This window comes from Hyla sarda, chromosome 3, assembly GCF_029499605.1.
Source record: "Hyla sarda isolate aHylSar1 chromosome 3, aHylSar1.hap1, whole genome shotgun sequence".
In the NCBI taxonomy this organism is placed as follows: Eukaryota; Metazoa; Chordata; class Amphibia; order Anura; family Hylidae; genus Hyla; species Hyla sarda.
In genome coordinates, this window is record NC_079191.1 from 293,425,964 (window position 1) to 293,442,231 (window position 16,268).

Below are 16,268 nucleotides of genomic sequence, written 5' to 3' on the forward strand. Positions count from 1 at the left end.
CAGAGCGCCGATAACACTAATCAATGCAATGCTATGGCATAGCATTGAACAGTGTATGCAATCAGAAGATTGCATGTAATAGTCCCCTATGGGAACGGAAAAAAATGTAAAACAAAGATAGTTAATGTGAATTAACCCCTTCCATACTAAAAGTTTAAATCACCCCCCATTTCCCAAATTCCATATAAAATATGTAAACATAATAAAAATGTGGTATCGCTGCGTGCGTAAATGTCCAAACTATAAAAATTAATTAGATCACAGTCAATGGCGTATAAGTAAAATGAGTCCAAAATTGCGTATTTTTGGTAATTTTGTATACCCTTAAAAATGTATGTATAAAAAGCTATCAAAAAGTCCCATCAAAATAAAAATGACACTGATAAAAACTACAGACCACGGCGCAAAAAATAAGCCCTTATACATCCCCATATGCGAAAAAGGGGTAAGGGGACAATTTTAAACATACTCATTTTGGTGCGTGTAGTTATAATTTTTTTAAAGTAGTATAATAAAATAAAACCTATATAAATTGGCTATCATTGTAATCGTATGGACTTACAGAATAAATATAACATGTCGATTTTACCGAAAAGTGCACTGCGTAGAAATTACAAAATATGTGTATAGAAACAAGCCAACCCTCACCAGAAAGCCTTCAAAATAATTAGAACGATGTCCGAAGCCTGCTCTGCGGGGGACCATGTGTGTCAGTAAGAGTGGAGGTGCAAACAAAGTGAAAAGCTATATGTAGTATACAGGTAATAGAGAAAGTAACATTGCACTCACCACGACACACAGCATGGAGGTTTTCAAACCCAGGTTTATTTGTAAATACCAAGTGCTATACAGTCAAAGCAGGTTGGAGGGAAGGGAGGGGAGCAGACATCAGCTCCGTGGAGCTGGCTGAGTGCAACGAATCCTTTCGCAGTGAAACTGCTTGATCACGCTACTCAGGTGCTTGTGACTCATTAAGGAAATGTCAGAAACCTGTGTGGGTGTTCGTGTAAATCTTCAAATATAGTTGTGAGCAAAATGTGTACGTGGGCCATGAAAAAAGGGGCAATTATAACTCTCCGTTGCAGTTGACTGAATGCCGGGGCTTTGGATGTGCTAACAATCAATTATCCAAAACAACTGGCTGTCGTTTAAATAATTTTGAAGTAATTTGTGGTAATTTGTGGTGGTGTCAAGCACTCTATTGACTGAGGAGGGAACTTATGGGCAGCAAAAAAAAGCTTAAGGTATTAACCCCTTAAGGACACAGCCCATTTTCACCTCTAGGACGCAGCCCTTTTTTGCACATCTGACCACTGTCACTTTAAACATTAATAACTCTGGGATGCTTTTACTTATCAATCTGATTCCGAGATTGTTTTTTCGTGACATATTCTACTTTAACATAGTGGTAAACTTTTGTGGTAACTTGCATCCTTTCTTGGTGAAAAATCCCAAAATTTGATGAAAAAATTGAAAATTTTGCATTTTTCTAACTTTGAAGCTCTTTGTTTGTAAGGAAAATGGATATTCCAAATATTTTTTTCTTTTGGATTCACATATACAATATGTCTACTTTATATTTTCATCATAAAATTTATGAGTTTTTACTTTTGGAAGACACCAGAGGGCTTCAAAGTTCAGCAGCAATTTTACAATTTTTCACAAAATTTTCACTCGCTATTTTTCATGGACCAGTTCAGGTTTGAAGTGGATTTGAAGGGTCTTCATATTAGCAATACCCCATAAAAGACCCCATTATAAAAACTACACCCCCCAAATATTCAAAATGACATTCAGTAAGCGTTTTAACCCTTTAGGTGTTTCACAGGAAAAGCAGCAAAGTGAAGGAGAAAATTCAAAATCTTCATTTTTTACACTTGCATGTTCTTGTAGACCCAATTTTTGAATTTTTACAAGGGGTAAAAGGATAAAATTTATACTTGAATTTGTAGCCCAATTTCTCTCGAGTAAGCACATACCTCATATGTCTATGTAAATTTTTCGGCGGGCGCAGTAGAGGGCTCAGAAGCGAAGGAGAGACAAGGGGATTTTGGAGAGTACGTTTTTCTGAAATGGTTTTTTGGGGGCATGTTGCATTTAGGAAGCCCCTATGGTGCCAAAACAGCAAAAAAAAAAAAAAACATGGCATACCATTTTGGAAACTAGACTCCTTGAGGAACGTAACAAGGGATAAAGTGAACCTTAATACCCCACAGGTGTTTCACGACTTTTGCATATGTAAAAAAAATTTTTTATTTTTTACCAAAAATGCTTGGTTTAGCAAAAATTTAACATTTTTAAAAAAGGTAATAGCAGAAAATACCCCCCAAAATTTGAAGCCCAATTTCTCCCGATTCAGAAAACACCCAATATGGGGATGAAAAGTGCTCTGCTGGCGCACTACAGGTCTCAGAAGAGAAGGAGTCACATTTGGCTTTTTGGAAGCAAATTTTGCTCTGGGGGCATGCCGCATTTAGGAAGCACCTATGGTGCCAGGACAGATAAAAAAAACACATGGCATACCATTTTGGAAACTAGACCCCTTGGGGAACGTAACAAGGGGTAAAGTGAACCTTAATACCCCACAGGTGTTTCACGACTTTTGCATATGTAAAAAAAAAACATTTTTTTTACACTAAAATGCTTGTTATCCCCCAAATTTTACATTTTTACAAGGGATAATAGCAGAAAATACCCCCCAAAATTTGTAACCCCATCTCTTCTGAGTATGGAAATACCCAATAAGTGGACGTGAAGTGCACTGGGGGGCGAACTACAATGCTCAGAAGAGAAGGAGCATCATTGAGCTTTTGGAGAGAGAATTTGGCCATGTGCATTTCCAAAGCCCCCCCGTGGTGCCAGAACAGTGGACCCCCCCACATGTGACCCCATTTTTAAAACTACACCCCTCACGGAAGGTAATAAGGGGTGCAGGGAGAATTTACACCCCACTGGCATTTGACGGATCTTTGGAACAGTGGGCTGTGCAAATTAAAAATTTTATTTTTCATTTTCACAGACCCCTGTTTCAAAGATCTGTCAGACACCTGTGTGGTGTAAATGCTCACTGTACCTCTTGTTACATTCCGTGAGGGGTGTAGTTTCCAAAATTGGGTCACATGTGGGTATTTATTGTTTTGCACTTATGTCAGAACCGCTGTAAAATCAGCCACCCCTGTGCAAATCACCAATTTAGACCTCAAATTTACATGGCGCACTCTCCCTTCTGAGCCTTGTTGTGCGCCCCCAGAACACTTTGCGCCCACATATGGGGTATCTCCGTCCTCAGGAGAAATTGCGTTACAAATTTTGGAGGCTTTTTTTCTTTTACCGCTTGTGAAATTTTAAAGTATGGGGCAACACCAGTACGTTAGTGTACAAAAATGTTTTTTTTTTTTACACTAACATGCTGGTGTAGACCCCAACTTTACCTTTTCATAAGGGGTAAAAGGAGAAAAAGCCCCCCAAAATTTGTTAGGCAATTTCTCCCGAGTACGGAAATACCCCATATGTGGCCCTAAACTGTTGCCTTGAAATACGCCAGGGCTCCGAAGTGAGAAAGCGCCATGTGCATTTGAGGCCTAAATTAGGGATTTGCATAGGGGTGGACATAGGGGTATTCTACACCAGTGATTCTCAAACAGGGTGCCTCCAGCTGTTGCTAAACTCCCAGCATGCTTGGACAGTCAATGGCTGTCCGGAAATGCTGGGAGTTTTTGTTTTGCAACAGCTGGAGGCTCCGTTTTGGAAACACTGCTGTAGGATACGTTTTTCATTTTTATTGGGGGGGAAGGGGGGGTGGTAGGGGGGGCAGTGTACGTGTGTATATGTAGTGTTTTACTCTTTATTTTATGTTAGTGTAGTGCAGTGTTTTTAGGTTACATTCACACTGACGGCGGATTACACTGTCTCCCGCTAGGAGTTTGAGCTGCGGCTGCAGCTCAAACTTGAAGCAGGGAACTCACTGTAATCCGTCGCCAGTGTGAATGTAACCTGTACATTCACATGTGAGGGGGGGGGGGGGAACTACAACTCCCAGAATTCACTGACAGAACGTGCATGCTGGGAGTTGTTGTTTTGCAACAGCTGGAGGCACACTGGTTGGAAATACTGAGTTAGGTAATAGAACCTATTACCTAACTCGGTATTTTCCAACCAGTGTGCCTCCAGCTGTTGCAGAACTACAACTCTCAGCATGTACTGATTGCCAAAGGGAATGCTGGGAGATGTAGTTATGCAACAGCTGGAGGCACGCAAGTACAACTCCCAGCATGCCGAGACAGCCATTTGCTGTTCCTGAATGCTTGGAGTTGTAGTTTTGCAAGATTTAGAGCGGTTCAGGCTGGAGATCACTGACAGTGGTCTCTAAACTGTGGCCCTCCAGATGTTGCAAAACTACAAATCTCAGCATGCTAAGACAGCAAACTGCTGTCTGGGCATGCTGGGAGTTGTAGTTTTGTAATATCTGGAGGGCTACAGTTTAGAGACCACTGTCAGTGATCTCCAGCCTGAACCCCTCTAAATCTTGCAAAACTACAACTCCCAGCATGCCAACACAGCAAACAGCTGTCAAGGCATGGTGGGAGTTGTAGTTTTGCAACATCTGGAGGGCGACAGTTTAGAGACCACTCTCTAAACTGTCGCCCTGCAGATGTTGCTAGGCAACAGACTCCCGGACACGCGGCGTCATACTTACCTCCACCGCCGCCGGGTAAGTGACCGCCGCTGTCGCCGCTATTACACGGTTCCCCCCGCTGTGCCCGGACACCGATGGGTGGGCATAGCGGGGGGATCCGAACATTAACCCCCCCGCCCCCAGTCTGCTATTGGTCGGCCGCTCGGCCGATCAATAGCAGGGATAGGAGGGGTGGCAACCCTGCCACCTCACTCCTATCTCTTCAAGGGGGATCGAGGGTGTCTTGGACACCCCCGATCCCCCTTATTTTATCGCGGCGCCGCGATTGATGGGCAGGGGGAGAGCGCTCCCCCTGCAAACACCATAGATGCCGTGATCAGAACTGATCACGGCATCTATGGGGTTAATGCTGCCGGGACCGGCGCGATCGCGGCCCCGGCAGCTGCGGTGGGACTCCGGCTGTGATTGACAGCTGAGTCCCACCCGCGATCTCCTGCGCTGCCCGCGGCAGAGCAGGAGATCGCTTGGACGTATGCATACGTCCATTTGCGCGAACGTGTAATTCGCCTGGACGTATGCATACGTCCAATAGCGGGAAGGGGTTAAGACATGTATATAATGGGGTACTTTTTTTTTTATTTTTATTTTTTTAATCAACTGGTGCCAGAAAGTTAAAAAGTACTGGAAAGATTAAGAATTTTTTATAGAAGTAATTTACAAATCTGTTTAAGGTCTGTATACTAAAGAGGAAATGGTTTTCTTTTGGGAACACAGTGCTCTCTGCTGACATCTCTGTCCATTTTAGGAACTGTCCAGAGCAGCATATGTTTGCTATGGGGATTTTCTCCTACTCTAGGCAGTTCTTAAAATGGTCAGAGATGTCAGCAGAGATCACTGGGGTCATGATGTCAGCAGAGAGCTCTGTGTTCCAAAAAGATAACCCTTCCAGTACTTATTAGCTGCTGAATACTACAGAGGAAATGGTTAAGATTTTTTTATAGAAGTAATCTACAAATCTGTTTAACTTCCTGGCACCAGTTGATTTAAAAAAAAAAAAAAAAAGTTTTCAACGGGAGTACCCCTTTAATGAGTCACAAGCACTGCATATATAAGCCTGACTCCTCCTGAGTAGCGTGATCAAGCAGTTTCACTGTGAAATAATTTGTTGCACTCAGCCAGCTCCACAGAGCTGATGTCTGCTCCCCTCCCTTCCCTCCAACCTGCTTTGACTGTATAGCACTTTGTATTTACGAATAAACCTGGATTTGAAAACCCCCATGCTGTGTCTTGTGGTGAGTGCAACGTTACTTTCTCTGTCAGCTCCATTGGGGGACACAGACCGTGGGTGTATGCTACTGTCTCTAGGAGGTGTGACACTATGGTAATAAAAAGTCGGCTCCTCCCAGCAGGATATACCCGCCTTAAGGCCCTGAGGTAATCAGTTTGTTTAGTGTCTGAAGGAGGTGGACATGGTCTGGAATTCTCCAGACCAGGTCTTCTGTTTTATTGTTTTCCTAGTAGAGGGACGTGTTAGTTTTTTCATTCCTTTTTCTTTCATGTTTTCAGATGGGGACTCAGGGACTCCGGTTCCCTGTTTCCCCATTGCGAGTAAGGGGGCACAGACATTGCCTAAGGTCAGCGCCTGGGTTGGTACCTCATGGGTCCACCTATTTCTCTGCTCGCCTCGCTCGCGCTTAGCAGCTAGGCGTGATGCAGGGACAAAGAGCTGTCTGAAGACTTCACAGAAGACTCCATTAGGTAAGTTCTTCTGACTAAGGTGAGTACATTTCCCTTTCTCCATTAGGTGCAAGGACTTGCAACCTCTGGAGACCCTCAGTTTTTGGCCCACCTTTCAGGTTTATGGGGCTGGCTGGTACTGGGGCGAGCAGTGGCATCTTTGGGGGCATGATTTCTTTTTATTACTCTGTGTGTAGGTGTTTTTTCTTCTTACACTGTGTGTGTGTGTTTTACTATGCGGCTGTAGCCGCAGCGCTTTATATGCGGCTGACAGCTGCGGTGCTTTTACTGGCCGAGCGCACGGAGCGCCGGCTTACTTGCATTTTCTTCGGCAGCTGCTGCCGGTGTGTATGCCGCCCGCTCATTTCCCCCTAGAGCATATGCTGCCGACATGTGCGCTCGGGACAGGAAGCGGGCGCCATTACTGCTTCGTCCCTGACTTCTGCATAGTTCCGCCCCCAGGGGTCGCCTGGTGAACTGGCGGATGAGGCTTCCGAATCGGCATCTCAGAGGACTGCTCGGATATAGTTGAAACGGTGAACTCATTGGTTGCAGCCATAAGAGACTCCTTTCACTTAGAGGACCCAGGATCTTCGGACGTTACTCCTGAAGTATCCTTTCATCGTGCTCAACCAGCACCTCAAGGGTTCAGCTCTCACGCTGAACTTCACATCCTTCTGGAATCTGCATGGAAACATCCGGACAAGAGGTTCACGGGAATCAAGAGGGTTCAAGTGCGTTACCCATTTGCCAAGGACCTTGCCACTAAGGTGGTTTCCCCTCTCTCAATGGTTCCACCAATTTCCCACCTCTCTATGCTACTACACTGCCGCTGGCAGATGCAGCTGCCTTCAAGGACTCGACAGACCAGACGGAGGAGTCCTTAGCGGAGTTTGCCTCGGTCGCAGCAGGCTCTTGGCTCGAGGCCCTCTTGTTTTGGTGCTCACAACTCAGTCAGGGTATCCTGGCGGGATTTCCCCCCGGAGGATCTATCTTGCCTTGGCTCTCCAATGCTGGGGACTTCTGTGCACAGCTTCCATGCAGTCAGTCCGTTGTGCTGCCTTTGCTGTAGGTCTCCTGGTGGCCCTCCGCCGCCCCATGTGGCTTAGGGCGTGGGATGCGGATGCCGCCTCCAAAAGGTCTCTCTTACCGAGTTGCCTTTTACTGGTACCCGTCTCTTTGACAAGCGCCTTGAGGGGATTATCTCTGTGGCGACAGGGGGTAAAAGTTACTTGTTGCCTCAAAATAAGGCTCGCTTTTCTTCCATGGGGAAGTCCTCTTCCTTTCGGTCCTTTTGGACCTTTGGCCCAAATAAGGGGTCTTGGCAGGCGCCTTTGCGGGACAAGAGGTCTCCCTTGTTCCGGGCGCGCTAGTCTTGGAAGTCAGGCACCAACCGTTCTGACCAAATCGGGTAACCGCAATCTCCCTTCCACATGGAGTGCAGCCACCACCCGAAGGTTTTTCTCGGGTGGGAGGTCGTTACTTTTTTTCAAGACATCGGGACCACACACATTCAGGAAGACCCGAACACCCCGGTCTCCTTCTCTGGAAGCAGTCTCGGGAGGCCCTCTAGTCCCTGCCCTGGGAGTCATTGTCCCCGTTCCTACAGGGGAATATTTTCGGGGTTTTTTATTCCACCTTTTTTGTGGTCTCCCAGGAAGGTGGTTCTGTGCTGCGGATTCTGGGCCTCAAGCGTCTCACTGTCATCTTCTCTGCCACTTCCGTGGCATCCAGGGCACAAGAGGAGTTTCTTTCCTCGGTGGACATCAAGGATGCCTACCTTCATATTCCTATATTTCCCGGGGAACTGCTGTTCCTCCGCCTTCTGGTTCCGGAGGGGCTTTTTCAATTCGTAGCCCTACCCTTTGGTCTGGCCACTGCTCATCGGGTCTTTACCATGATCCTTGCACCAGTGATAGTCCTGTTGCGGTCGTGCGGAGTCTCAGTGATTCCTTACATGGATGACCTTCTCATCAAGGCTCTCATCAGAGTCCAGACCCTAGAGACAGTGGATCTTACTCTCCAGACCCTAAATCGCTTCGGGGGACGTTCAGCCGAGATGAGTCGGTTCTCTCTCCCACCCAGTCTCTGATCCTCTGGGACTTCACTCCACGGTCCCTGGCCGTATTTGTCTTCCGCCGGACAACCGTCTGACGCTCCTGTCTGCAGTCCGCTCTCTTCGGGCCAAGGCCCCAGTTTCCATCCGAATTCGTATGGAAGTCTTGGGTCGGATGGTAGCGGCCATGGAGACCGTACCCATTGCCCAGTTTTCTTTACCGTCCCCTTCATCTGGCGATTCTCTCTCTCTATGGGATAGCTCTCCTCTGTCTCTCGATAGCAAGGTTGCTCTCCCTCGTTGGATCCGTCAGTCTCTGCTCTGATGGCTCCGTCCCCGTCCCCGTCCCCCCTTTCTTCTTCAGGGGTGACCATTCCTTCCCTCCACGGGCAGGTAGTCACGGCAGATGCCACTCTGGTCTCTCCGGGAAGCCCTTCTTCCAATAGACATTCTGGGCCTGGTGACAACGCCTCGACATCAGTCTGCACGGCGGCGCTCGCAGTTCGGCAGCATGGCCGAGGTATCAAAGATTCTCCTCTGGACGGAACGTATTTCTCCGGCCTTTCTTTCCGGGTGTGCTCACTGGGAAGCGGACTTCCTCAGCCGGTCCTCAGCCGACCCCAGCGAGTGGTCTCTACATCCAGTAGTCTTCGAGCAGATCTGCGACCTCTGGGGCATTCTAGACGGAGGCCTTTTCGTGTCCGGCAGATTCTTTCATTTGTGTCGAAGTCCTGGGACCCCCTTGCTCTAGCCGTGGCTGCCGTTGGGATTCCTTGGGCGGGGTTTTCCCTGCCCTCTCTGTTTTCTCTCCTTGCTCTCCTTCCCAGGGTTCTGAGGAAGCTCAAAACAGAGGACGTCCCCGCCATTCTGGTAGCTCCAGACTGGCCCCGAAGGTTGTGGTACGCCGACGTAGTCAGGCTCCAGGACGACGCTCCACTGTGCCTTCCGCTCCGTCCGGATCTGCTCTCTCAGGGTCCTCTTTGCCACCCCAATTTTACAGTCGCTACATTTGACGGCGTGGCGGTTGAGACCGCGGTTTTGAGGGCCCGCGTGTTCTCTTCCCAAGTCATTCACACTATGCTCAGGGCTCGTAAGCCCTCCTCGGCAAAAATTTACCACCGTACTTGGCGGTCTTATTTTTGTTGGTGTGAAGTTCAGGACTTATCCCCTGTAACCTTCTCGGTTCCTCATCTTCTCTCCTTTTTGCAGTCGGGTTTGGAACTGGGGTTGTCTCTCAGTTCCCTTAAAGGTCAGGTTTCGGCCCTTGCTATTCTTTTCCAGCGGCCTCTGGCTTCCAATTCTCATGTCCAGACCTTCCTTCAAGGAGTGGCGCATGCTGTTCCTCCTTATCGGTCACCCTCTCCCCCTTGGGACTTGAATCTGGTTCTGAGTGCCCTCCAGGGGGAACCCTTTGAGCCCATTAGAGGGGTGTCTCTCCACCTCCTTTCTTGGGAAGTGGCTTTTCTTGTTATCACCTCCATCCAGAGGGTGTCTGAATTGGCAGCTCTCTCCTGCCGTGCTCCGTTTCTGGTGATCCACAAGGACAAGGTTGTTTTTCCGGTCAGAGCCTTCCTTTTTCCCCTAAGGTGGTTTCGGCCTTTCATCTCAATGAGGATATTGTCCTCCTGTCTTTTTGTCCTGCTCCTTCTCATCCTAAGGAGCACTTACTACACAAACTGGATGTAGTTCGGGCTGTTCGGTCTTATCTCTCCATCACTTCTTCGGTCCGCCAGTTCGGAAGCCTTCACTGTAAGGGGAAGATTCCTCCTTTCAGGGTTGTGGCTCATTCCACCGTTCTGTTGGGGCATCTTTGGCTCTCCAGAACAGAGCCTCGGCCTCGCAGATTTGCAAGGCGGCTACTTGGTCGTCTTTGCACACTTTCTCGAGGTTCTACAGAGTTCATACCTTCGCATCGGCTGATGCTAGTCTGGGCCGTTAAGTGTTGCAGGCGGCCGTGGAACGGCCGTCTGCCTGATTGCTTATCTGCCCACCCAAGGGACGGCTTTGGTACGTCCCACGGTCTATGTCCCCCATTGGAGCCGATAGAGAAAAGGAGATTTTTGTTTACTTACCATAAAATCTCTTTCTCGGAGGATCCATTGGGGGACACAGCTCCCGCCCTTTTTGGGGTTTCCTTTTGTTTCTCTGTCCGAGGGTGTGTTCAGGTATGTTTTTTCTTCTGGTTCTCGGACAGTTTGCGTTTCCTTTGACCTGTTGGTCCTCTCCTATTGCTCTGGAACTTAAACTGATTACCTCAGGGCCTGAAGGCGGGTATATCCTGCTGGGAGGAGCAGACTTTTTTTTTGTTACCATAGTGACACACCTCCTAGAGACAGCAGCATACACCCACGGTCTGTGTCCCCCAATGGATCCTCCGAGAAAGAGATTTTACGGTAAGTAAACAAAAATCTCCTTTTTTCTATTACCTGTAAAAATTACAAAATGGCAGGGTTGTTTTTTTTTTTTTTCCCACAAATAATAATTTTTTCGGTTTCGCCATAGATTTTGTGGTAAAATGACTGATGTCATTACAAAATTTAATTGGTAGCACATAAAACAAGCTCTCATATAGGTCTGTAGAAAATTGAGTGTTATGATTTTTAGGAGGTGAGGAGGAAAAAACCAAAGTGCAAAAAATGGAAAAACTCCTTAACCCCTTAAGGACGCAGGACGTAAATGTACGTCCTGGTGCGGTGGTACTTAACGCACCAGGACGTACATTTACGTCCTAAGCATAACCGCGGGCATCGGAGCGATGCCCGTGTCATGCGCGGCTGATCCCGGCTGCTGATTGCAGCCAGGGACCCGCCGGCAAAGGCCGACGCCCGCGATCTCGCGGGTGTCCGCCATTAACCCCTCAGGTGTCGGGATCAATACAGATCCCGGCATCTGCGGCAGTGCGTGATTTGAATGAATGATCGGATCGCCCGCAGCGCTGCTGCGGGGATCCGATCATTCATAACGCCGCACGGAGGTCCCCTCTCCTTCCTCCGTGTGAAGAAAATGAAGCCGCACGAGCAGACCAGAGCAGAAGATGACCGATAATACTGATCTGTTCTATGTCCTATACATAGAACAGATCAGTATTAGCAATCATGGTATTGCTATGAATAGTCCTCTATGGGGACTATTCAAGTGTAAAAAAAAATGTAAAAGTAAAAAAAAAGTGAAAAATCCCCTCCCCCAATAAAAAAGTAAAACGTCCGTTTTTTCCTATTTTACCCCCAAAAAGCGTAAAAAAATTTTTTAATAGACATATTTGGTATCGCCGCGTGCGTAAATGTCCGAACTATTAAAATAAAATGTTAATGATCCCGTACGGTTAACGGCGTGAACGAAAAAAAAAGTCCAAAATTCCTACTTTTTTTATACATTTTATTAAAAAAAATTATAAAAAATGTATTACAAGTTTTTTATATGCAAATGTGGTATCAAAAAAAAGTACAGATCATGGCGCAAAAAATGAGCCCCCATACCGCCGCTTATACCGAAAAATAAAAAAAGTTAGGGGTCATCAAAATAAAGGGATTATAAACGTACTAATTTGGTTAAAAAGTTTGTGATTTTTTTTTAAGCGCAACAATAATATAAAAGTATGTAATAATGGGTATCATTTTAATCGTATTGACCCTCAGAATAAAGAACACACGTCATTTTTACCATAAATTGTACGGCGTTAAAACGAAACCTTCCAAAATTAGCAAAATTGCGTTTTTCGTTTTAATTTCCCCACAAAAATAGTGTTTTTTGGTTGCGCCGTACATTTTATGATATGAGTTATGTCATTACAAAGTACAACTGGTCGCGCAAAAAACAAGCCCTCATACTAGTCTGTGGATGAAAATATAAAAGAGTTATGATTTTTAGAAGGCGAGAAGAAAAAAATTAAAACGTAAAAATTTAATTCTGAGTCCTTAAGGCCAAAATGGGCTGAGTCCTTAAGGGGTTAATGACCAAACCACTTGCTCTGGCAGAGAGTTACATAGTCCCACTGGTCTTATATTAAAGAAAAATTATCTAATCCTTATTTCACAGTGGCCTTGAATAGCATTGTTACCTTTTGTAAACTCCTAAACAACTTAACAAGTAAAGAAAGTTTTTTTTTCTTTATATAGGTGACTCTGAAGCCTGAAATAAAAAAGTATTTAACAGAAGGAATCTTCCACATCTTAGAGCTATGTATTGATCGAGATATTAAGTTCTTAAATACATCTTTACAGATTGGAGCAAGAGAGGTGTTTAAAGAATTGTATCATGAGTATTCTTCCAGCTATAAAACGAGGAATCAAGAAGAAGAAAAATATACAGTGTAATCATGTTTTGGTGGTTAGCAATGGTTATTTGCAACACTGGGGTCCTAGAATCATATCCAGTTATTGGCAACATCTTCATATATTGTAGGTTTCCCAATCTTACTGTTGGCATATTGCAGTTACCCAGTTCCCTCACAATCTTTAAAACATACTCCTAGACTAATTGGCCATATCATCCAGGATGATTAGACTGGAACAGCACTGCAAAATATGTTGGTGCTATACAATTGACTTGAAATGAATAAACAAAAGAATATTTCATTTTGTTAGAGAAGATATCTCATGCCAGGGGATGCCTTGTTGCCATGTTGAGAAAGGTATTTTGATATATATTTTGACAAAAGATGAATGTTTGTTTTTATGTTTTTTACAAATGTGTTTTCTTCCACACACTTTTTTTTATATATATATATATATATATGTGTGTGTGTGTGTAAAAATGGAGAATAAATGTAATGTAAAATTGAAACTGTAGTATGTACTTGCATGTGCTTTATATTAAATAATTTTCTGTGTATGATTGCGTGGCTTTTAACTTTCTGGGGGCCAAGGGCGTAGAGGTAAGCCCTTGCGTCCCGGTACTTAAGAACCAAGGGCGTACCTGTACGCCCTTGGCATTTCCAGTCACCACCACGCACTGGGCGGTGATCAGAATGGGATGACTGCTGATATCTATCAGCAGCCATACCGGCAAATCGCCAAGGGGGGTTCTGAGACAGCAGTTTGCTGTCTGGGCATGCTGGGATTTTTAGTTTTGCGAGATCTGGAGGGCCACAGTTTGGAAATCACCGTGCAGCGGTTTCTAAATTGTGGCCCTCCAGATCTAGCAAAACTACAGCTCCCAGCATGCCCGGCATCAAACGGCTGTCTAGGCATGCTGGGAGTTGTAGTTGTGTGCCTCCAGCTGTTGCTTAACTACAACTCCCATCATGCCATTCAGCTATCAGTACATGCTGGGAGTTATTGTTTTGCAACAGCTGGAGGCACACTGTTTGGAAAACACAGGTTTTGTTACCTAACTCGATGTTTCCCAACCCGTGTGCCTCCAGTTGTTACAAAACCATAGCTCCCAGCATGCATTGACAGTCCGTGCATGCTGGGAGTTGTAGTTTAGCTACATCTGGAGGTACATTGGTGGAGAAACACGGAGTTAGTCTGTTACCTAATTCTGTGTTTCCCCACCCATGTGCCTCCAGCTGTGGCAAAACTACCTACAAATCCCTAATTTAGGCCTCAAATGAGCATGGCGCTCTCTTACTGTGGAGCCCTGTCTTATTTCACGGCAACATTTCAGTGCCACATATTGGGTATTTCCGTACTTTGGAGAAATTGCGTTAAGAATTTTGGGTTGCTTTTTTTCTTATGAAAAGGAAAAGTTGGGGGCTACACCAGCATGTTAGTCTGTTTTTATTTGCACAGCCGACTGCTCCAAAGGTCTGTCAAACGCCAGTGAGGTGTGTATGCTCACTGCCCTCCTTATTACATTCCGTGAGGGGTGTCGTTTTCAAAATGGGGTCAAATTGGTGAGGGGGTTCTGGTAGCATGGGGGCTTTGTAAACGCACATGGCAACCGACTTCTATTCCAACCAAATTCTCTCTCTAAAAGCTCAATGGCGCTCCTTCTCTTCTGAGCCATGTTGTGCGCCCACAGTGCACTTTACATCCACATATGGGGTATTTCCATACTAAGGAGAAAATGCCCCCCAAAATTTGTAACCCCATTTCTTCTATTACCCCTTGTGAAAATGAAATCTTTGGGGTAATACCATCATTTTAGTGAAAAGAATCAAATTTTTCATTTTCACGTCCCACTTGAACGAAAGTTTGTCAATCACCTGTGGGGTGTTAAGGCTCACTGTACCCATTGTTAGGGGTGTAGTTTCCCAAATAATGTGCCGTGTGTTGTTTTTTTTCTGTGCTGTTCTCGCACCAAGGGGGCTTCCTAAATGCGACATGCCCCCCAAAAACCATTTCAGCAAAATTCACTCTCCAAAAGCCCAATGTCACTCCTTCCCTTTTGAGGCCTCTAGAGTAAAAATGAAAAAAAAAAATGGGGCTACAATTTACACTAACAATGTTAGCGTAAAAAAATGGAGAATTGAATTTTCTCCTTCACTTTGCTGCTATTCCTATGAAACACCTAAAGGATTAACAAACTTTCTGCATGTAATTTTGAATTCCTTGAGGGGTGCAGTTTTCATAATGGGATCCATTATGGTTGATTTCTAACATAAAGACCCTCAAATTTACTTCAAAACTGAACTGGTCCCTGAGATTTTGAAATTTTTGTGAAAAGTTGGAAAATTGCTTCTGTACTTTAACCCCTTAAAGACCAGGCCAATTTTCACTGTAGGACCAGAGCGTTTTTTGCACATATGACCACTTTCACTTTAAGCATTAATAACTCTGGGATGCTTTTACCTTTCATTCTGATTCCGAGATTGTTTTTTCGTGACATATTCTACTTTTTGTTAGTGGTAAAATTTTCATTTTTCTAAATTTGAAGCTCTCTGCTTGTAAGGAAAATAGCGTAGATCTGGAGGGACAAAAACGGCAGAGCTTCCTCATGGGACAAGTATCGTCTGATACAAAAAATGTGTGTCAAGCAGATAGTGTGTGGTGAGTGTAGTTGTACCACTCACCTTGCTTAGTTGTGTATAATGACACAACTGCAATAGCGCTTTGGACAATCAAATGGGTGATGCAGCCTCCTGATTCCGGATTTTGGAGTGATCCAGGCCAGTTAATGGGATGATAGATTGAGGAAAGAAGATTCCAGGTTCTTGGCGCAAATCACCGGCAATGCATAAAAATTTCTTCAAAAGGAATTTTATTGCCAAGAAAAACGCGTTTTTCAGAGCTTTGGAGCTCCTTCATCAGGTAAGTATGGCAGCATAACAATACAAGATACAAAGACGCTCTTTATGCTCAAAATTGGCGCCAGGTTTTGGCGGACCCCGCCCTGTGGGCGTGGCCACCAACTCAGGGCCAATGGTGATCAAAAGAGTTGAACAGAGAGTGACATCTTAAATATGCATAAAATTACACATAACATTTATAAAATCGATGTAGTTTCACATGTTGGATAGATGTCTTGCATTATATGTGGGTTTTGGATAGTAATAATGGGACGCTGGACACCGGCGACTTGAAGCGCACGCGTCCGTAGTGTGATGCGGGCACAGGTTGTGTGTATCCGCTACTATGGTGACGAGCATATTAGGAAGTGGTGTGCATGTTCGCATGCGTATATAATGGGAAGATCGCAATTAATGGATTTCAGAGGAAAACCCAGGCTGAGTATTTGCGCGTGCGTGTTGGTGAATGACAGGATAGTTCTAATTGCGCATGCGTTCGTGGCGCTTGTATGAATGATTCCATGGACGTTTAAGTAGTGGGTATCTTTTTGCATACATATTGTTAGCGTTATGTAGATAGATACTGCCTCCCCTATCAATTATCTAAGGATGTAATTAGGAAGAAGAAATGAGATTCTGAACGGAATGACACCCGTTCCCATAGATAA

At 45.2% G+C, this 16,268-nt stretch overlaps 1 protein-coding gene across 4 annotated transcripts in view; it reads left to right on the forward strand.

Annotated features, from left to right (window-relative positions):
• Positions 1-13,171, forward strand: part of URB2 (URB2 ribosome biogenesis homolog) — a 235,290-nt gene extending 222,119 nt beyond the window's left edge. For 2 of the 4 annotated variants that reach the window (XM_056566891.1, XM_056566892.1), the window contains exon 10: positions 12,545-13,171. In XM_056566891.1, the coding sequence (XP_056422866.1) occupies positions 12,545-12,742 (198 nt within the window). In that variant the 3' untranslated portion in view covers positions 12,743-13,171. The remainder of the gene's footprint in view (positions 1-12,544) is intronic. The other 2 variants (XM_056566893.1, XM_056566895.1) reach the window with 2 other exon arrangements.
• The last annotated feature ends 3,097 nt before the right edge of the window (positions 13,172-16,268 follow it).